Source organism: Urocampus carinirostris, chromosome 1 (assembly GCF_059441175.1).
Source record: "Urocampus carinirostris isolate Australia breed hairy pipefish chromosome 1, RoL_Ucar_1.0, whole genome shotgun sequence".
In the NCBI taxonomy this organism is placed as follows: domain Eukaryota; kingdom Metazoa; phylum Chordata; class Actinopteri; order Syngnathiformes; family Syngnathidae; genus Urocampus; species Urocampus carinirostris.
The window spans coordinates 22,755,811-22,777,942 of record NC_142349.1 but is presented as its reverse complement, the minus strand read 5'-3'; the positions used below and the strand labels follow the sequence as shown (position 1 = coordinate 22,777,942).

The 22,132-nt window shown below is 41.7% G+C and overlaps 1 protein-coding gene across 1 annotated transcript; it reads left to right on the top strand.

The window, feature by feature from the left end:
• Positions 1–31: 31 nt before the first annotated feature.
• cntnap1 (contactin associated protein 1) lies at positions 32–20,434 on the top strand. Its single transcript, XM_088330517.1, has 24 exons — positions 32–688; positions 7,647–7,748; positions 7,862–8,055; positions 8,592–8,745; positions 8,873–9,076; positions 9,145–9,329; positions 9,416–9,565; positions 9,639–9,900; positions 9,978–10,127; positions 10,217–10,391; positions 10,471–10,577; positions 10,645–10,767; positions 10,850–11,053; positions 11,123–11,279; positions 11,357–11,484; positions 11,561–11,734; positions 11,811–12,029; positions 12,106–12,345; positions 12,412–12,651; positions 12,731–12,858; positions 13,097–13,190; positions 13,278–13,508; positions 13,585–13,629; positions 16,149–20,434. The coding sequence occupies exons 1-24, from the start codon at positions 628–630 to the stop codon at positions 16,346–16,348; spliced, it is 3,927 nt and encodes a 1,308-aa protein (XP_088186643.1). The 5' UTR covers positions 32–627; the 3' UTR covers positions 16,349–20,434.
• Positions 20,435–22,132: the final 1,698 nt, after the last annotated feature.

Below are 22,132 nucleotides of genomic sequence, written 5' to 3'. Positions count from 1 at the left end.
GACCAAATCAGGCACAACAGCTGGTATCATCATCATCATCATTATCGTTACCCTAACCTGTTTTGGAAGGTTCTCCTCCTGGCATCATACCTGGACAAGGTCGCCGGCAATCATCCTACAGGAATGCCCTCCAGGCCTTTTTCTGGGATCTTTTTCACAACGTAAACTCATCACCTTAAAAACTGGAATTGTGCCAAAGTGGAATATAATGCCAGACAAACGATGGGAAGTGTCTCTTATGCCTGTTAATGTAAGAGACTTGGAATATTTACGGAAGATTTTTCCTTTCCTCAGAAAGCTATTTCGGGAAAGACTGAGCTACTTTTGAGCAACTATTTTCACGCTTTTACAAAACCTGCAGGAGCACCATTTCGTTTGGGCATTTGGAGTGTTGAGCGGGAAGAAGGTGGTGCGCGCTCTCGGCCGTTCGCAGCATCAGCACCAGCCTCCTATGCGCGTGCCCGCCCCGGTAGAAGCTGCCCGGGAAGGAGAGGAGTTGGGGGAGTTAAAGTTGGGTCGGGGTGGGGGGTAAAAAAATGCGAAGATGCGGTGAGAAGCCACGCTGCGGGGATATTCTAGCGACTAATTAACATTTTCGATGAGGAAAAAGGCGCCTTAAAGTGAAGGATGACTTGCAAAATATTGACTTTATGCTGCTTGGGTTTGGCTGCACGAAGCGGCTTGTCACGTAAGTCTTATCATATAGTCATTCAGTCATATTTCTGTTATTATTCTGTTGTCATTTTACATGTGGTACGTGCAAAAAGTTACACATAAAACGAAGGAGTAATGCTTCTGCATTGAAATCTTTCAAGGGCACGTGGTCGTAGAGGAAAAAACAGCATCGTAGTTAAGCATTCCAATGCGTTATTTCCGACAAAACGCTATTTGGGGGTTTGCATTCGGAAACACTGATTACATGTACGCAGACTTAGAGGAGGGGACAGCATCAGACAGTCCCGCAGGATTAAGGTGAGCGCGGACGGGACTGTCTGCATTGCGGTGCTTTCACCCTGCACGCAACTTTGTGCATCTTCAACTTGCACCGCAAGGACAATCGCAGAGCCGATGCAGCTACGTCAAACATATTGTGTATGCGTTTAAAGGTCGACGATGTGAAATATAGACGTTGCAACTCAGGCTTGAGAGAAAACGACTCTGCAACCTGGCCGGGACCAGCCCACTGCAGCACTTTTTGGGGAGAGGCATAGCCTGTCACTCAGATGCCTTCACGTACTTGAGCCTGGGGAGGGGTCAAGGATACCCTTACTTCCAATATATCTTCATTTGAACGAGCTTTACACGATGAATGACTATGCGATTGAATATTAATAAGTGCAAGAGTCCGAATTATATTTCCAAAAATGAAGGAAGTTTACCTATAAAACATTCCTGCCATGACTCAGTAGTTTTAGGTGGGAATGCATGACAAGGGTTGGGCACAGGTCACGTGAGTCGACAACTGGATGGAATACAAATATAATGTTGCAGTTTGTGTTAAGGAAAAATTGTATTACATACACGCATATAAAACGGGTTGATAGAATATAGGATTCTGCTGCTTGGAGCAGTCAGTGGTCGGGAGTTGAAATACTAGATTTGACCACTAGAAGGTGTTAGAAACCCCACGAATCCTCACGACATGAAAGCAGATGCTCATAGATTTCATTGATATCTATTGGTGGTGTCTTGACATGAAACCTTGTAAAAGACACTCGCGGATGCTTAAAGTAAAACTGTGTAAATTTCTGCGAAAATCTGTTGAGGTATTTCCGAGCCTACAAGTCACAAATAAACACACTCAAATTGGCATTTATAAAGTAGTTTAGATTTAGATTAGATAAATAGATAAATAGATCGATAGATAGATAGATAGATAGATAGATAGATAGATAGATAGATAGATAGATAGATAGATAGATAGATAGATAGATAGATAGATAGATAGATAGATAGATAGATAGATAGATAGATAGATAGATAGATAGATAGATAGATAGATAGATAGATAGATAGATAGATAGATAGGTAGGTAGGTAGGTAGGTAGGTAGGTAGGTAGGTAGGTAGGTAGGTAGGTAGGCAGATGGATTCAATAAAAGCACAGTTGTTTCTAAATGAATATTTGTGCCCTAAACTCGAACTTAAACTATTTGACCTCTAGATGTTGCTGTGTTGTGTAGTGCAACTAAAAAAGAAAGCTAAAAAGCACAAGGAAGAATACAAACTCCAGTAACTCAAAGTGACAAACCTTCGCCATTTTCTCTTTCATTTTCTTGTCCAACCTTTTGTGAAGTTTTGGATTTTTTTGTACCCTTAGAAGCAACATGTCAGGCAATTATGTCAGCCCCCTCTTGGTGAATCTCATGTTACGTAAGAAAAAAGGAAGTTTTTTGACCTACGAGTATTTTAAAAAATGCATTTAATATGATAATTCATGTATTTTTTTCTTACTGTAGTATTTGATTCAAGATAGTGTTTTTTTTATCTATTAGGGTTTGTTTATTTGTACCACTATGAGGCAATAAATATTCCAAATCGTCCCTTTAAGAGGAAGTGAACTTGCAGTTGTGTACAGAATGAGCCAGCTATGCACAGTCAATGACAACTGAAAATGTAATGGAATTTTAGCATCCAGTACTAAATACAGTACCTATGCTACTAAAAAGTTTTTAACGTTATTGATAAAAGAGACGGCAGCACGGCGGCGCAGTGGTTAGCGCTTGTGCGGCACAGTTCATGTCATGGGAACCTGTCGTGGGTTCAAATCCAGCTCCAGACTTTCTGTGCGGAGTTTGTATGTTCTCCCCGTGCTTGCGTGGGTTTCCTCCGGGCACTCCGGTTTCCTCCCACATTCCAAAGACATGCATTTCAGGTGAATTGGCCGGTCCAAATTGTCCCTAGGTGTGAATGAGCGAATGAGTTGTCTGTCCCTGTGTGCCCTGCGATTGGCTGGCAACCAGTTCAGGGTGTCCCCTGCCCACTGCCCGATGATTGCTGGGATGGGCTCCAGCCCCCCGCGACCCTACTGAGGATAAGCGGTACGGCTAATGAGATGAGATGAGATAAAAGAGACAATCTTGCCAAAAATGGCGAGAAAGGTTGTTCTAGTATTATATTTTTCAGTTGGCAGTTGTGCCAGTCGCTACCAGAAAAATAACCTACACGGCAGCCCTTTTTGACACATTGCGTTTAAAATTACCAAGAACAAAGGTTATGTAAACTACATTTTTAATATTTATCGATTTAGTAAGTTGAGCACCTCTCAATAGTCCCAATTGAGTCAGAAGTGAATACATTACTTTGGCGATTTGGACTTTTGTGACTAAAACATCGCATACAGCTACTACAGTGACAAGATCAGGATTTTAAGAATTTAGAATTAGTACTGAGTATGAGGTTCCATTTAAATCCCATTGTGACAAGTGTATAAATGGAAACATGGCAAGAGCCAAATTGAACATGAGAATTACTCAATAGAGTGTTATATCGCTGTATCGATCAGAGAACTGGTTAATTGTCAGCTCCTTGGGAAAGGAAGGATGTTTACCACTAGATAGATTGTTGGGAATTGGAGATCTTAGGGGCCGGTCACACAGCTATTTGCGGCTGAATCACGGCCAGAAATTTCTGCCTGTGAGGCGGACGCTATTGGACGCTTTGAGATCGCCATACAGACGAGATACAGCAGTGCTTAACACGAGATCGGAAATTCACGCGCGGTTGGCAGCGCGAAAAAGTTTTCCGCTGCTCAATACTTTAGAGCACGGGTACACAGCCTTTCACAGGCGTATCGAGGCTGAACCACGGCCAGATATTTCTGGCCGTGAAGCAGATGCTGTTGGGCGCTGTTCGACGCTTTGAGACCGCCATATAGACGAGATACAGCAGTGCTTTACTCGCGGTCGGAAATTCACGCGCGGTTGGCCGAGCACGTGTTAACCGCGGCCGGCACACGAGGTAATGACGCGGAAATGACGCGGAACGACGTGCTCTGGCCGCGGCCAGGGCGTGGTTACACATGGGTAGGACGGGAAATTTCAGTGGGTAATCGTGGGTGGAGCATGGTAATAGCATGTTCTGCGTCTGTATCGCGGTGTTATTACGTGAAATTAGCGTGTTACGCGTGTGACGGTCGTAGGAGTCGGATTTGGGCACAACACCAGCTCGGGAGCTTTTATACCCGTGGTCCACACAGAAAATGACGCGGAAATGACGCGATGAGGAAGCGGAACAGTCGCCGGCGTCTGTTTTGCGGGTATACCACAGATGAACAGTGGGTTGGCCAATTTTGCGCATTTTCCATCGCGGGCAACCACGGGCAAAAAAAAAACCCGCAAAATTTTAGCCGTGATTCAGCCGCAAACAGCTGTGTGACCGGCCCCTTGAAACTATACTGCAAGGATTTAAATGCATGAAACCGTGAGGAAAAACGGTCTTTTCTGGCTAAATGAGCTCATGGTTGTATGCAGTAATCAGAAAAGTCACCAAAAAAGTTGCCCCCAGTAGTTTAAAGGGTATTAAGTATAGCCCCCTAGTGGTAAAATATTAATTCATTATAAAAAAATATATATTGAATGAAATAATAAGCAAATCTACATGATCCATCATATTGATGTGCATTTAAAAAACATGAGAAATGTTCCTTAATCTAGAGGGAGCTGACATGAATGGCCAACATCCTGCTGCTAAAGGTACAGTAATCCCTTGCTGTATGGCATTTCCTCTAATTCACGGATTTTCATCGTGCATTGTGTTCTGTATTCTGATCGGGTAAACAGTTGCCCGCCTTTTTTTGGGGTCTGCCTGCGTAATAATGGCATTGACGTCTGAGTCTTAAACAGTTTGTTATGTGCAAATCTTATTTAACTTCTAGTTTCTCTAAAAGCCATCATGTCAAAAAAAACTCTGGACCCACAAAAGCACCACAGCTGAGTAAAAAAGGCAGAGGATGATGCTTTCTATTGGCAACAAAGTTGGACTTTTAGACTCTCTAAAATTGCTTTAGAGCCACGTGTGGCTCTTAGGTGCTCCCCAGGCGCGTTTTCAAAAATGTTTGATGATAGAAAAAATCTCTGGTTTCTCTAACAGAGCAAATAGCACACTTTCTTAATGTTTTCTATTGAATATCAATGGATATGTGTTTTATTTCTTATAAGGATAATATAAGATTTATATATTTTTGCGGCTCCAGACCTGTAATCGTATTTTTCCAGGATGTTCACATCATGGGGACAAATTATTTTGCGAACTATACTAGATCGTGTCGGGCAGCACGGCGGCGCAGTGGTTAGCGCGTGTGGGGCACAGTTCTGAGGTCGCAAGATCAAACTTCCGGTGTGGATTTTGCATGTTCTCCCCGTGCTTGAGTGGGTTTCCTCCGGGTACTCCGGTTTCCTCCCACATTCCAAAAACATGCATGTCAGGCAAATTGTCCCTAGGTGTGAATGAGCAAGTTAATTGTCTGTCCCTGTGTGCCCTGCGACTGGCTGCCAACCAGTTCAGGGTGTCCCCTGCCCACTGCCCGAAGATAGCTGGGATGGGCTCCAGCACCCCCGCGACCCTACTGAGGATAAGCGGTGCAGATAATGGATGGATGGATGGTTACTGGATCGTGTCCTTAATCAATACAATTATGTGGCAAAATGATTTTAAAATGATCATTTGACAGAACAGAAGTTATTTGTAAAAAAAAAATGCATTAATAAAATACAGTACCTTTATTAGTTAAAAAATATTTGCGCTTGAAAATTGGGTTTTTCTGTTCAATGTGTAATAGAGTATTTAGTGAATTAATGAAAAAATAAATAAATGCATGGATAATTGTTTCTACTTGGCTTATATTAACCATAGCAGGACCTTTTCGGAATGCAACCTGTGTAGAGAACGAGAGATTACTGTACCCCGAAAAACCAAAAACCCCACAGAGAAATGAGAAGAAAAGTGGTGTGGTTTGGTCTCTTTGAATCCTTGTAGTATTTCTTCTTCCTTGTGCTTTTAGCACTCATTTCTGTTGCACGACACAATAGAGCAACATATAGTGGTCAAACAATACACACCACACCTTTAAATTTGCCTAAAGTACCGTAGTAATAATAGTCCAAAAGCATGCCTACAGAGCTAATATCCAAATTGACATTGACTTTGGAAGGCGAGTTATGACAGCAGTACTTCAAATGAAGCCTCAAATATGTATTAAAGTAATTCTAAGTATTTTGTTATTTGCAATCATGACAGCAGCATCACAGGTCAGCGAGAATGACACAAACACCCCGCTCCCTCTCCTCATATATTCTCTACCTCCTCCTATTCCTCCACTCTGCATAGCTACTGCAGAGGAGCCGTGTCAGCCCTATGAGCCCGTCCCACAGTCATACGCAAGACTGATGAGTCAGCAGAAATAGAGCCGGTGCTCTAAAAGTGGCCGCACTGTTTCCTCACCTCAGACGTTTACCGATGAATTCTTAAAAGGTGCAGGAGAGACGGAAGGGGGTTTGGGGATACATATTGCTGGCTGCACACAGGCTTCCGGTTCGCAATGTCAAATAAGGTACGGCAAAGGGAAAAGTTGCCTCCCTTGTGGAATGATCGAAACCGATCAATACATTATGTCTTCCATTAAAAGAATGCATATTTTCTTCTGTGAGAATATTTTCCTTCCGGTTTGGACTACAACAAATACTGTGCGAGCTCAGTCAGCAGAAGAAAGGTTACATTAACCTTCCACGTCATGACTCGACCACCTGATGATGTCCTTGAGAGGAAAGGCGCTGGATTATGCTGGGACCCGCCCTTTTTGCATCTACGGTCTTTCTTCTCAAGGTGCGGGGCATTTATCTACTGCTGTAACACAAGCGGCAAGAGGAACAAGAAGGATGGTAGCTTTAAATAGCCAGAACAGCAACTCACCCTGCAACAACGTGATAAATACTTTGACAGCCTGCTGTCCGGGATTTAACTCTGCAATTTGAAACACACATTTTGATTACAATTGTTATGTACTATTTGAGGCAAATCAAGACCAGGTAGTTGGTAAAGAACATGATAGAAAGGGGCAGGGCAGCGAAGGGCAAAGCAGGGCAAGGCAAGGTAAGGCAGGACAGGACAGGACTGGATTTGCGGTCTACGCAGACCTGTGAAAAAGGAAAACGTTACGAATGTCCTAGGGAAGAATTAGTAAAAAAAAACTCTCTGTATGGCCATAGGAAGACAGGAAAGAAGATGTGAGTCAGGAGTGCACCAAGCTATAGAGAACGGGTGTGTTGAGCTGCAAAAAAAGACAGGAAAGGACAGAACAACATTTGAACGCAACTAAGACAATACATTCTGAAATCACCAAGCATTTTACATTCCACGGGTTAAACACTCAGTCATCTGACTCTTTTAGACTAGATATGGTGTGTGACCACTATGTGGCTTAATGTTATAATTTTTACTTCATAAGCTGAAATTTTGTTTTTGCCACGAATTAATATCCAAAAAGTCTCTCATATCGGAAGTGGGAAAGAGTGACTTTCATTTAAGTTCTCATTTGTATCATAATCTTGTTTATTTCCCCTTCTATTGAATGTATGTATGTATGTATGAATGTATGAACGTATTTATGTATGTATGTATGTATGTATGTATGTATGTATGTTTTTTACAGAAGAATGTGTGGACCCATTGGTGTCTGGCCTCTACGCCTCTTCCTTCCTGGCCTCCTCTAGATATAACTTTCTGTACTCTGCAAATTTTGCCAAGTTGTATGGTAAGTTTATAGCATATTGTTACTGAGTCTTGGGGGATGTATATATATATATATATATATATATATATATATACACATATATATATAAAACCCTGCCTTCTTCTTCCTAATAGGCAGCAGTGGCTGGTCCCCCTCTCCCAGGGATCGGCAACCATGGCTGCAGGTGGACCTAGGAAGGAAGTACCGCCTCAGGGCCATAGCTACCCAGGGTACCTTCAACTCATATGACTGGGTCACCAAGTACACCCTCCTCTACGGGGACAGGCCAGACTCATGGACACCATATATCATGAAAGGAGGGAACTCGGTGGGTTTTACAGGGTTTGTTAAATATGTTATCCAGATGGGGGGCCAAATTTATTGAATCGTGGTATAACTGTAACCAAAGTCATATTCAACCATCCATTTCACAAACCCAATCCGGGGTCCAAGCATGGATCCCTGTCCGAAAAAACACCTCACGTTTGGAAACCAATGGTGTCACCGTAGGGTGAGCCTGGCATAGTGCCAGTAATGGTGTGCTGCAAGATTTTTCTCTTTGACATGACCAACATATTTCAAACAGGAGATGGAATGGGAGTTCAACCAATAATCCACTATATAAAAGCTAAAAAAAGCATATATAATGTCAAGGATCACTTGCACATACTGTAACAACTTGCAGTGAAGTTACTCATTACAACTAACCCTGAAGTCGGAGAGTGTCACTGTGGTTATTGTCAGTGGCATTCGACTGAAAGAAAGCATATTATCTTTAGCCCTGGGCAATCTTATCTCATCGCCACTATATCACACCAGTCTTAATAAAGCTCTGAGTCAATAACACTCTTTGTCTGTTTACAGACTTTGCCTGGGAACTGGAATTATTATCAGGTTAAGAGGAATGTCTTCCATTACGCCTTTACAGCTAAACATATTCGCCTGCTTCCTCTGGCATGGAACACAGAGAATGGAGGGAAGATTGGTGTGAGGCTGGAGCTGTTTGGATGCCATTATGGTATGAAAATACATTTGTACCGATAGTGTTTGTTCTCATGGGAATCTCATTTGATTTTGTGCAAAAAAGTAAATTTATTGTGTTAAAAGCAATTTGACTTTTGTCAACATGTGACCCATTCCTTCAGAATCCCATGTTCTGCAGTACAACGGGGATGACTCTGTTGTCTACACGTACCCCGGAAAGAAATCTCGCACGCTGAATGACCACATTACCATGAACTTTAAAACGCTGGAGCAGGATGGTGTTCTGTTACACAGTGATGGAGTTCAGGGAGACCTTTTCACCCTCGAGCTAAAGAGAGGTCGACTCCACCTGCACATCAGCTTGGGTATAACTTGACCTGAAAACACAGCCAATGTTGAGCAGTTTGCTAATTCACCATTTCTTTATTTTCAGGAAGTAGCGTTATACACAAAACAGATGGTCGGACCACTCTTGTTGCTGGAAGCCTTCTTGACAATCTGCACTGGCATTATGTCACCATCAAGCGTTCAGGACGTCAGGTAAACTTTACAGTGGACAGCCAGACGGTAATGGCCATCTGTAACGGAGAATTTAGCCACATGGATCTAGACAACAAGGTAAACGTTTTTACCCTATCCTTGGCTTGAATGCATCATTTAACCACTTGGATAAACCATCTTAGTTATTTGAATCTGTATTTTAGCTGTATGTTGGTGGTGTGATCGAGCCTAAAATGCCTCACTTGCCCGCTACCCCCAATTTCCGTGGATGCCTGGAAAATGTCTTTATCAACGGCATCAACATCATTTATAAGGCTAAGCAAGAAGAAGCGGACATCATCATACCAGGAAAGGTAGTTTTTTCAGCCTCTACTCAAATTGGAATTAAATACTGCAAACCTATGCTGGATGATTTTCCCCTAACAGAAAAAGCTTCATTTTGCGTGCCGGGACATTCTTCTCAAACCAATGACCTTTGCCGGACCTAACAACTATTTGCAAGTGCCAGGCTTTTTCAGGAGGCCACGCATGTTTGTCAAGTTCAAATTCCGCTCTTGGGACTATACGGGGCTGCTCATGTTCACAAGGTTTGCTGATGATCTTGGCGCTTTGGAGCTAGGGCTTAGCGAGGGGCAGATCAACGTCACTATCTTTCAGCCCGGCAAAAAGAAACTCCAGTTTGCTGCAGGTGAACATATAAAAAGCATTGTTCGACGCAGCTTTATGTAGGGAACTGTATGTGACCTCTTTTTATCCTGTGTCCAGGATACAGGCTCAATGATGGTTACTGGCATTCAGTTGATCTGGCTGCCAGGGATAATCTCCTGACCCTCACAATCGATGAGGAAGAGGGTTCCCCGCTGAAAATCACCAACCCCTTTACAATACGTACTGGAGACCGCTATTTCTTTGGAGGTAAATTGAAAATCCAAATTGACTAAAAACAAAATCAAATTTGACTCAAAAAAAAACAATTATCATTCTGCCATGGACTTTCTGCTCAGGCTGTCCACAAACTAACAACACCATCAGGAAGTGTGAGACCAAGCTAAATCGCTTTCATGGTTGCATGCAGCATATCTTTATAGACAATGAACAGCTCGACATCGACATTATCTTGCAGCGACAGTGGGGGCGCTATGCAGAACTTTTGTTGGGAACATGTGGTATCACTGACAGGTAGATAGCAATCTTTAATATTGTTTCCCGGAACGCATAGTTATGGGTGATGTGCATGGATAATGTTTTTTTTATATAGGTGCCATCCCAATCCGTGTGAACATGAAGGCAGATGCATACAGTCATGGGATGACTTCATTTGTTTATGTGAAAACACCGGTTATAAAGGGGAAGTGTGTCATATGTGTAAGTAGTACTTTGTTTAATTTTCAACAAATCCATTCTGAATGAATACTTCTCTCAATCAATATAGCTGTGTATAAAGAGTCATGCGAAGCCTACAGACTGAGTGGAAAGTACTGGTCTGGAAACTATACTATTGATCCAGATCTGAGTGGCCCACTAAAGCCATTTGAAGTATACTGTAAAATGAAGTGTAAGTAAGACACATTCCCTTCAAACCATGTCAAATCATCATTTTTCATGTTGTCGTCCTCTTCCTTTTCTAACCCCACCAGCTTATAAAGCCTGGACTGTCATTTTGAACGACCGCGTGGATGGTACGAAAGTCACAGGGAGTTCAGTTGATAATCCCTACATCGGCAACGTCAACTATTGGAATGCGTCATGGGATGAAGTCACTGCTCTCGCGAACACCTCTTTGTACTGTGAGCAGTGGGTTGACTACTCATGTTACAAGTCCCGTTTCCTCAATACACCTGGTGAGTGTGCCCACCAAACTGCGGGACCCAAGTGTGAAAATAAGTGTGCTTAAATGCTCTGTGATACAGATGGAAGACCCTTTGGTTACTGGATTGGTCGCAATAATGAGAGTCACTATTACTGGGGAGGAACATTTAGGGAGGTCCAAAAATGTGGCTGTGCCATCAACCAAACCTGTGTTGACCCCAAGTATCAATGCAATTGTGATGCAGACTACAGACAATGGTGAGACAAGGACATACTTTTTATGTGATCTGTAAAACTGTCATAAAGGTGTCAGCATTGCCATTGTTAACCTTCAGGTACTCCGATAAGGGATACTTGGACTTTAGGGACCATCTACCTGTCAGGAGGGTGGTGGTTGGCGATACCAACAGGACCGGGTCAGAAGCACAGTTCACAGTAGGACCTCTGCGCTGCCACGGCGATAGTGAGCTCAGCACTTTCCGTTTGCTTTTTAATTCTATTTGGGTTGCTTTGTTTCACTAATATTCTACTCTTTTTAGGGAACATCTGGAATACTATATCATTCACCAAACCTGCCAACATAACCTTCCCAACCTTCAAACCGGGTTCAAGCGCTGACATCTCATTTCACTTCAAAACGTATAAATACGACTCAGTCTTCTTGGAGAACTCTGATGATCATCTCAAAAACTTTATTCGAATAGAGCTCAACAGTGAGTTCAAGCAGCAGTCACTATTTTCCCAATATGACCGGGCACTTTGGTTACTGTTTTTTTTAATTCTTTCCAGCAACACATAATCTTGTATTTGTCTTTATGGTGGGAGATGGCATCCATAATGTGACACTACGTTCTCCTGTGCCTCTTAATGATAATGAGTGGCACTTTGTTCAGGCTGAGATTAATGTGAAACTAGCTCGGATAAAAGTCGACTACCAGCCATGGACTGTCAAACGCTTCCCCAGTCAGACATTTGTTACCATGAATTTTACAAATCCTCTTGTTGTAGGTAAGTGACTGACTCATAAATAACTGATCCACTAAAATGACCAGGAAGGAATTTGATTAACAGTATCTTTAAACAGGTTCACGTAACCGCACCCAAAAGCCCTTTTTGGGTTGCCTTCGTGGGTTGCGGCTGAATGGGGTTCCTCTGGATTTGGAAGGGAAAGTCGATGAAGAAAAAGGTATCAGAAGAAACTGTACAGGCCAATGTCTCAATGCCACCATACCTTGTCGTAACAGTGGCCAGTGTATAGAGGGGTATGCTTCCTACACCTGTGACTGCAATAACACTGCATTTGATGGGTTCTACTGTCATAAAGGTGAGTTATTGGAATGAGACAGACAAAGGATTAAGCTAAAGTACTTCTTATGCTGCTGTCTTGAAGACATTGGTGCCTACTTTGAGCTCGGCTCATGGCTGAAGTACAATGTGCGTAAGAAGCCAATATCAGACGAAGCGGCCTGGGCCAACTGGATTGACCCGCATTACGATAATTTCAGCCTGGGCTATAATGACACAGCTGACGACATTGAGTTCAGCTTCAGCACCATCTACAAACCAGCTGTGCTGCTCTACATCAGCTCTTTTGTTCACGACTATATCGCAGTTGTACTCAAGAATGATGGTGCGGACCGCCTGCGACATGGCCATTCATTGCATATTGTATGGGCCACCAAAGCCACCTGTCGACTTTCTCCACACAGGCAGTGTGGATCTGAGATACAAACTGGGACTCATTACCCACAAGTATGAGCTGACTCGCCGTAACCTTGCAGACGGATACCCACATTATATCAACATCACCAGACACAACAGGACCATCAAAACACAGGTATTTGATTATCCTCTTAAACTTTACATTTCAATCATTTAAGCTTTTATCGTTCCCAAGTCCTGATCATTCGGAAAAGATACAGTTCCTCAGATTTAGTTAGGTATCAAGAGCTTATTCTTTGGCTTACCTGGTTTAGTTGGTTTTACTATGGACACGATACAGTTCAACAGTTGAAGACAAATAATCCACATTGCCATTGTAATCTCAAATCCACACAATATCTTTGCCACTGCAGGTGGACTTCATGGAGCCAATTGTTGAAAAGATAACTTTAGTGGAGGATGCAAGATTTGACTCCCCAAAGTCTATGTTCTTGGGCAGAGTGATGGGTACATTTCTCATTTCCATGCAGATAACAAATAGGTATTTTCTTAAATTTCAAATGCACAGTATTTTGACCATGCAATGCTTCTCAGAGGTTGGCGACATTGACTACGAAATCCAGAGACACAATGCTCCAGGCTTCATTGGCTGCATCTCTGGCGTGAGATACAACGTTTACGCCCCTCTGAAAGCTTTTTTCCGGCCGAATGAAACGGACCCTCCTGTGACGACGCAAGGTTATGTCTCTGAGTCCAATTGCGGAGCCTTCCCTCCTGTTCTAGGTTATGTGCCATGGGAGGTGGACCCATGGTTTACCACTATAGGTATATCAGTTCAGCTCCAAATACAAAAATTATATGTCAATGCTTTCAGCTCTAAGTACACATATCTGCTTTACAGATTATATCTACATCCATGATGACCTTGGCCTCTTCTGGATCATAGGTGAGTCCTTCGTACTATTCGAGATATTTATATAGTACGTACTGTATGTTCTTAAATATGCAATAATTAAATACAGGACATTATTTTCAAAGGGATAAAAAAGTGTTAAAAGAGTGATAGGCCAAAAAAAAATCACTTTTCAACATTCGCCAAATCTAGCTCCATCAAATTGTTGTACTTGATAGTCCTCCAATTACCCCAAGATTGTTGTCATCATTTAACTCAGGATAATTTTTTTCTAAATTTCAAAACATGGGTCAGGAACCAATGGCTTGTGAGCCATATATGGCTCTCTTGATGAGGAAATGTGGCTCGGAGATGAAAGTTTACTCATGCAAATTTCATCTGTGCAATCCCAATTCCGATTTGCCATTAATGGAGTTAGGCACATGCAAAATCATTGTAACACTGTAACTACAATTGGTTCATTCCAATAAATAGTTTTCCACTAAAGAGTTTTCACAACAGTTTACAGTCAAGGTGAAACATGAGCTCTTTTGGCTGTACGTTGCTAAGGAATCCTTTATATGGAAGCTCATTAAAAAGATTATTTTAACTGTTGAGACACTTGATGATGAAAACCCAAAGAACAAACCCTAAAATGCCAGCCAAGTACACAAAGCACTTTGATTGGGTGAGCGGTAGGAGTGGTCGGATTTGATAAGCTATGTGGTAGGGGTGGGTGTATTTCTCATGGGCGTACACTGCGCTGAAGGGAATTACTGTACAACTGAAACTGTATCCTCCGGATTATTTTGTGACATTTTTAGAAAATAAGTGCTTGCACCTTGTTCTGAAACCATTAAAAAATACAAAAATGATGGTCAAAATGAGCCTTAATGATCTGCAGGAGGGAGTTTGAACTGGTATATTTGTTGATATGGGACACAGGTGCTAGTATTATTATTATTTCCCAAATTTGTGCAACTCCTCTAACGTCACACAGTGACATAAAAAGCGCGAAAAAAATAGCTTTTGTCTTTAGAGCGGTTTTGTTAAATTCTGTCTCTATATATAGTGTCTTTCTCTCTCTCCCCCCCTCTCTCTCTCTCTCTCTCTCACTCTCTCAAAAAAAATGTAAATGTTTAGCTATTATGGCTCTTTGGGTAAAAAAAGTTTCCCAACCCCTGCTTTAGAAACTGAGTGTCCGGGATCATGGTATTGCAGATGCAGGGGACCAACCCTTCCCAATGCATGTCTAAGACCTCTAGGGCTTTACCAGCTGTGTTGGCTCTCTGCATAATGTATCGATCATTATCTTTCCGATGGTCATTGATAAACAATGCAAATTAATATGTCCCTGATGTTCAGATTAAGAGGTTTTATGTTAATTTCTTACATAATTGCCAAAAATTGAAGCCAGCATCCTGGTGAGGGAGATATGAAGCATGTGAATACAAGAGGACTTGTTTGTAGAATTTAACAAATCACCATTTGTTATCTAATTAACAAACTAAAAGCATTTTATACGCGATTGTTTCTTTAAAGCCTTTTTCGACATTTGGGCCTCTTAAAACGTTGACAAAGAAGTATATAGCTTCACTTTCATAACACTCATATGTTTAAATGTGAATTTAAACAGAGTACAATAGCGTGGAAGGGCGGCATGGCGGCTGGGTGGTTTAGCACACAGCCCCACGGTGCGGAGATCCTGGGTACAAGTCCAGCTACCGCAGCTGGAGTTTGCATGTTCTTCCCGTGCTTGCGTGGGGTTTTCTCCGGCACTCCGGTTTCCTCCCACATTCCCAAAAACATGAATTTCATGTTAATTGTCCCTAGGTGTAAATGAGGAAGTAAGTGTTCTGTCCCTGAGTGACCTGTGACTGGCTGGCAACCAGTTCAGGGTGTCCCCTGCCCACTGCCCTTTCGGGCTGGGATGGGCTCCAACACCCCTGGGGCCCTACTGTGGTGCAGATAATGGATGGATAGACTAGTGATTTTCAACCACTGTGCCCACTAGTGTGCCATGAGAGATCGTCAGGTGTGCCGTAAGAAATTATCCAATGTCACTTTAAGAAATTATTTATTTTATTTTAAAATCTAAAACTTTATAAAACATTTTTGAATCGTTTTCTGAAAATATTATGTCATTGTAAAGTGTCTGTGCTGTAAAAACTGGGGGTAATTCTAAATTATATTGTGATTAAAAATACTGTCCGGTGTCCTTTTATAACGTTTTTGGTAAGTGGTGTGCCGCAAAAATGTTCCAATGTAAAAACATGCCCTGGCTCAGAAAAGGTTGAATAACACTGGGATAGACAATAGCATGGGATGGACCAGGCGATGATGTTCAAAAATAGGCTCTTTCTTGAAAAGTCCATCCATCCATCCATCCACCCATCCAGGACAGTAAATATATGATCACATCGTTACATTGCATATTCAATGCAGTGCAGGAAAACACACAACACATCAAATTCAGAGAGAAAACGCAGACGCCGGCAAAACATATCCACTTTTCACAAAAGCATCTATTTGTTGAGTGCTGCTAATCTAAGAGTGCTATTTCTATCCGGCAGTCATTGTCATCCTGGCGCTGCTGCTTCTGCTGGCAGGCCTGTACAGTATCTACGTGTACGCATACCAGCAGAAAGGCACCTACCGCACCAACGAACCCAAACACTTGGAATCTCCCAGCAGTTCGCGGCCCCTCACTGACACCCTGACGCGGGAAAAGAAGATCCTGCCGGAAATCGACGAGGAGTTCAGGAGCGGCTAAGCTAATTACATGAGGGACCAAACGAGACAGTGACTTTGGGAAGGATTTACATACATGACATGTCTTTGCGTTGATTTTTTAGTTGTCCCTTTGAGTGTATTACTTGTAGGTTCGGCTATTCTCACAGTTCATAAGGGGGGCCAAGTAACTGATGTTAAAGGAATCAAAAGAACAATGGTAGTTAATGCTTGCTAACTAGTTAGGACGGCCATGACCTGAGCTGTAGCTTAGGGCCTGTGGGCAACGATGTCACCAGTTCACACAATTCAAGCTATTCGTTTTTAGTTTTCAAATAAACGTTGTCCCAATCAGAAATGGATATCAGCCGGGAAAAAACGTTTGGAATATTTTTGTTACCCAAAATCCCTGCTCATAATTAAGCAGTACATTTTAAATTTCCACCCCTGCTTTTTGGTCTAGCGTCATTAGGATGTATTATACTGACACTATGTGATCAAAAGAACTGTTCGTCTGGGTTGGCCATACCTAATTTGAATATGAGACGAGGACATTAACAAATGCTAAAACTGTATCAACCGGGAGTACAATTGTCCCAAAAGACTACAAACAACAACAGGTAACATATACATTTTCTGCTGATATTAGCTTGGATAATATCGTATGGGACAATACTCTGTGATTCAATATCAGTATCATAATAATTTTATTCTAAATAATTAATTTCAAATAGCTATTTGGACTTTTAATGCCATCAGACCTAATAAAATGAGGGGAGCTTAGATTGCATGTACTTTTCACTATTTGTGTTGTCTGTTGTTGGGTTGTAAATCCACTAAAAGTGGATGCGGGAGTGAATGGAAGTACTTGCTGCTGTCTTGGGAATTGTCTCTGGTAATTTGGATGAAGAAAGACACATTTGATTTCAACTTCAACTGCTATATTGTTAAATATGATATATGCACAACATACTGCACACATGTAAATGTACCTTATTGTACAACCCTTTACAATGATCCTTTCGGTGTAGCAAAGTGCTTTACAGTAATAAAAAAGAAGCACACAAGTAAAAACCAAACAATAAATTAAAACAGACAATGAAAACAATAAAATACATCAGTATCACAAAGATAAAATGAAATAAATGTTGTCATGAATAAAATTACTTGCAATAAAAAAAGACCCAAATACAAATAACAGCAAGGTAAAAAAGAAAAGTATGCATATAAAAGATATCCGAAGTTTAGAATTATTCCAAAAATTATAATCCATTATAATCTGAACCATTTATCCACAGTAGGGTCGCAGGGGTGCAGGAGCCTATCCCAGTCTTCTCCCGGCAGTGGGCAGGGAACACCCTGAAGGGCACACAGAGACAGACAACTCAATCGCTCATTCACACCTATTTGGAACAGCCAATTAGACTGACATGCATGTTTTTGGGAATGTGGGAGTGCCCAGAGGAAACCCACGCAGGCACGGGGAGAACATGCAAACTCCACACGGGGAGACTGCAGTAGCTGGACTTGAACCCTGAACCTCTGCACCGAGGGGCTGCCCACTAACCACATAGGTGCCATGCCGCCCAAGTTAGAATCTAAAAAGCGCAAAAAGCAAAGAAGTTGGAGGGGGTAGGGCACAGAGAGAGTTCAGAGTCTTGATGGAAGAAGCGGTCCTTGAGCCTTCTGGTTCTGGCTCAGTGATTTTCCTAATGGCAGCAGGTTGAAGAGGCTGCGCTCACCCGCACTCCTTGTGACTTTGCGGGTGAGGCTGGAGTTGTAGATGTCCAAGAGGGGCGAAAGGGAGACACTTATGACCCTTTCGGCTGATCTTACGATGCGCTGCAAAGTCATTTAGCAGGGCAGAGTGGAGGCGCCGAACCATAAAAAGATGCTAGTCACATTCAATGTAACCCCAGTCTGACCATTTAATACTATTCTAAATGTTGACATGTAAGAATCTCCCCACATAAGCTATTTCCAGGCTAGATATGAAGGAGTTGGCTTGCTTTTTTAAAGGCATATGTGTGGCAAATCAAGTCAAGCCGAGTCAAATTTATTTGTATATCCCTTGATCACAACTAGTCTCAAAGGGCTGCACAGACCATAGATTATTGCAAACTACAGACAATTATTACACCATCCCCTGATCTAAAACCTAAATGAGGGCAAGGAAAAACTCAAAACCTCAGCACGAGGAAAATAGGAAACCTTGAGAAGGGGCCTTCCAGGATGACCAGGGTGGAATAGATTTAGCATTGGGTAACACTACACAAAACTTAGTGAACATCAATAAAAGAAAACAATAATATGTTAAAATCATGTGAAATATTCTCTGCGATGAACTAAACGTCACAATAGATACAATAACACAAACCTTTCATTGATCCAGGTCAGCAATTTAGAACAGATTCTCTTGTATTGGCGATTTGGATGAGAACCTACTTGGAGTGGACGAAACTCAAAAGTCCAACATGGAAAAAAGGGCGGGTCTTAAATTCAATTTGATACGTTTTTTAAATACATTTTCATCCTACATATGGTCATTTGGGTGTCCCGACTAGCTACCAATCAAAACAAAAAAACAGACAAACAAAAAAAACAGGACCACACTACTGTTCCTAAAACTCACTGAGGACAAAGCCCAGCAACTACAAGTATCCCTCGTTTACGATATTTTTTTCCGGAATCAATGCAATTCTGGGATTGTACAAAGTTGTCTTTTGCAATGTAGGAAACCCCCCCCTTCCTCATGAGTGAGTCTCCCACTGTCCGGCAGGGTGAATTACTGAAGTGCCTCATCAGAGCAAGCTTGTCACTCTCAAGCAACCACAAAAGCTTCATCGCAATTTCACTGAGTCCATGCAGACACAATATATGTGGTACAGCATGAATTTAACAATTTTAAATGGCGCACAGGATCGTTTTGTGTATCCACAGCCCAAAAGCTATAATAGGCAGTTACGCTTACCTGTATAGAATGTCAAATCTACTGTACATGTGGTTCAGGGAGGCCATATTGCATTAGTAGTAGATTGCAGCTTTAAACATTGCAGTATTGTATCGCTGCTTTAGTGCCGGGCTTTTTTTACCGCCACGACATTGATCGACAATGAGGTTTCCACGATACCACTTCTACTTTCATTTAAAAAAAAAATGAGGTAGAGAGGCTTTCATACACTTGCTCTATTTAGGGTCCTTTCACGCCAGTAAAAATAGCTCGATTGGTTTATAAAACGGGAGCATTTTATCCTCAGTTGGTGAGTGTTATGCATTCTGTACTATTGAACCACAACAATGTCCATTTGTTTGTTTTCACGATTATAAAATAACTAGTACTGCGTAATTGATGTGAACTGGAAACCGACGGGAAAATGATCTGATCATCTTGTCAAACTGTGTCCAAAATCCTTTGGAGCATCATTTGCAAACAAACGAGTGGTACTAAAACAGGGAGAGAAAATGAAGAATACTGCTGTGAATGCACCCTAAAGGACGTACAGAACATGCAGAGGGGACCATGGAAGGTGTAACGTGTTTCACTTCCATTTCTCACAAATTTACTGATTTTTATGCTAGATTATCATCTTGAAAGCCACCTCCATTTTCGCAAACAGCTAACTGTGTATCCGAAACTAGTGCAGTATTTCTCAACTGGTGGGTCAGGACCCAAAAGTGGGTTGTGGACTCATTTTCAGTGGATCACAATGAAATAATGCTAAGTAGAAAGAAACCATTTTTAAATGATATTTTGGGTATGAGCTTACAGTATGTGCAATGTAGGCTTATATGCGGGTATGCGCAGTATTTAAAATTGTTTTGGTTTTGCTGGTCATTTTGTTTTTTGCAAAAAAATAAACTTAAAAAAAAACAAGAAAAGGAAGGTCAATATAGTCTACAATTTTTTGCTTTAAGCGGCACAGTCCTTAAATGTAAGGAGTGTCATTTTTGTATTGATCCGGGTCGTCATTTGGGTGGAATGGTAGGTCCTCATGTCAGACCAGTTGAGAACCACCGATCTAGTGTGGAAAGCATTGTTTTGTTTTATTTTAGCACTAATGTACTTCTTGCTGGGGACAAATTATATCATCATAAACCAATAAAGTGTTCATGTGTCGGTTTGATTGTACGGTGACCAACTACTCATGTGCAAGTGTACAAATGGCAATTATTGGCTAGATGAGTTCACTCACTGTTGTCCACTTAGAACTGGCGCGTCAAACTCATTTGGGCTTAGGGTCCTCATGGTAGAAAAAAACCTCTCACTGGGGCCGGACCAGTAGATTAAAGTGATAAAGAAAGAGAGGGGAAAAAAGAAAGAGACAAAGAGAGAGAGGAGAGATAGTGATATAGAGAAATAAAGAGAGAAAGAGAGAGAGAGAGTAAGAAAGAAAGAGAGTGGAAAAGAGAGAAGGGGGAGAAAGAAAAGAGAGGGAGAGAGAATGATAAAGGGGAACAAAATAGTGAGCGAGAAAGAAGAGAAAGTGATATAGAGAAAAAGCAAGAGAAAGGGAGTCTAAAAAAGATAGATAATGAATTAAAAAGAGAGAGTGAGAAAGAGAGAGAAATAAAGAGGGATACAAAGATAGAAAGAGAGACAGTGATGTAAAGAAAGAAAGTGATAAAAAGAGAGGGGGTAAAAGAGAAAGAGAGAACGTGAGAAAGAGTTGGAAGAGAGAGAGAAAGGGAAAGAGAGAAAAAGAAAGAGAGAGGGGGGAGTGAGAAAAAGAGAAAGAGAGAGTGAAATAGAGAAAAAAGAGAGAATGAGAAGGTGAGAGAGAGTGAGAGAGAGAATGGGTGAGAGGGGGAGATAAAAGAGAGAGAGAGGGAGAGAGTGAGAAAGAGACATGTACACATAAGGAAAAGAGACAGTGATGTAGAGAAAGAGCAAGAGAAAGGGAGAGAGTGATAAAAAGAGAGATGATAAATAGTAAGAGAGTGAGAAAGAGAGTGAGAGAAAGAGAGAGAGAAAAAGAGACAGTGACATAAATAAATAAAAAAGAGAGGGAGTAAGAGAGAATGATAGAGAGGAAGAAAAGGAAAGAGGAAAAAGGTAAGAGAGAAAAGGGAAGAGAGAGAGAGAGAGAGAGAGAGAGAGAGAAAGAGAAAAACGAGAGTTAAAACAGAAAGAAAGTAATTCAACTCCGGTTGCTTTGCAAGTTGCTTTGTCAAAATCAAGTTGTCATATTTTAAACTTCAACTCATTTGTCTCTTGTGCTCCTCTGTCTGTCTCGTGGGCCGGATTAAAAGCCTTACCGGGCCTGATCCGGCCTGTGGGCTGCATGACTGAAACCTGTGACTGAGAGACAATAAACAATCAGACATGTAAGGGTGTCATCACCAGTAAGAGTCAAGAATCTCTATAAGGATTGTTTCGGGATACGGTTTTTTCAACGACTTTAAAATCTTGCATCTCGTCATAAATCACGAGCATCAGTGAATGCATCAATTGACGTGTAGAGCCTTAAGTGTCCAACAGATGGCGGCAAGACATTTTGTTTAATTTTAAATGTTCAGACGCTGTCTGGTCTTACTCGCTTTTGTAAAAAGGGGCATTGTGTGTTATTCTGCTGTACCAAGTGGAGAAAATATGTCGTGTAAGCGTGCATTTTTGGGGGAATCCTTGTAGGCATACTTGTCAACCTCAACCAATTGCTCCCCGAATTAAAGATTGCAATTCCCCTTATTAAGCGATAGTTCGTACACCACTTTCCTGGCCAAATCCAGGCACTTTCAAGGCCATTTTTTTAGTTACTCTAGTACATTCAAAGGAAATAATCCAGCACCAATGAAAAGAACGTTTTTGTTGTTGTTGACGTTGATGACC

Bases quoted from the DNA above. Each gene is read 5' to 3' on its own strand.
- cntnap1 (XM_088330517.1), top strand. From the start codon at position 628: ATGACTTGCAAAATATTGACTTTATGCTGCTTGGGTTTGGCTGCACGA. The intron at 11,054-11,122 runs GTGAGTGTGCCC...TCTGTGATACAG, and splicing joins CCGTTTCCTCAATACACCTG to ATGGAAGACCCTTTGGTTAC. The intron at 12,346-12,411 runs GTGAGTTATTGG...GCTGTCTTGAAG, and splicing joins TGGGTTCTACTGTCATAAAG to ACATTGGTGCCTACTTTGAG.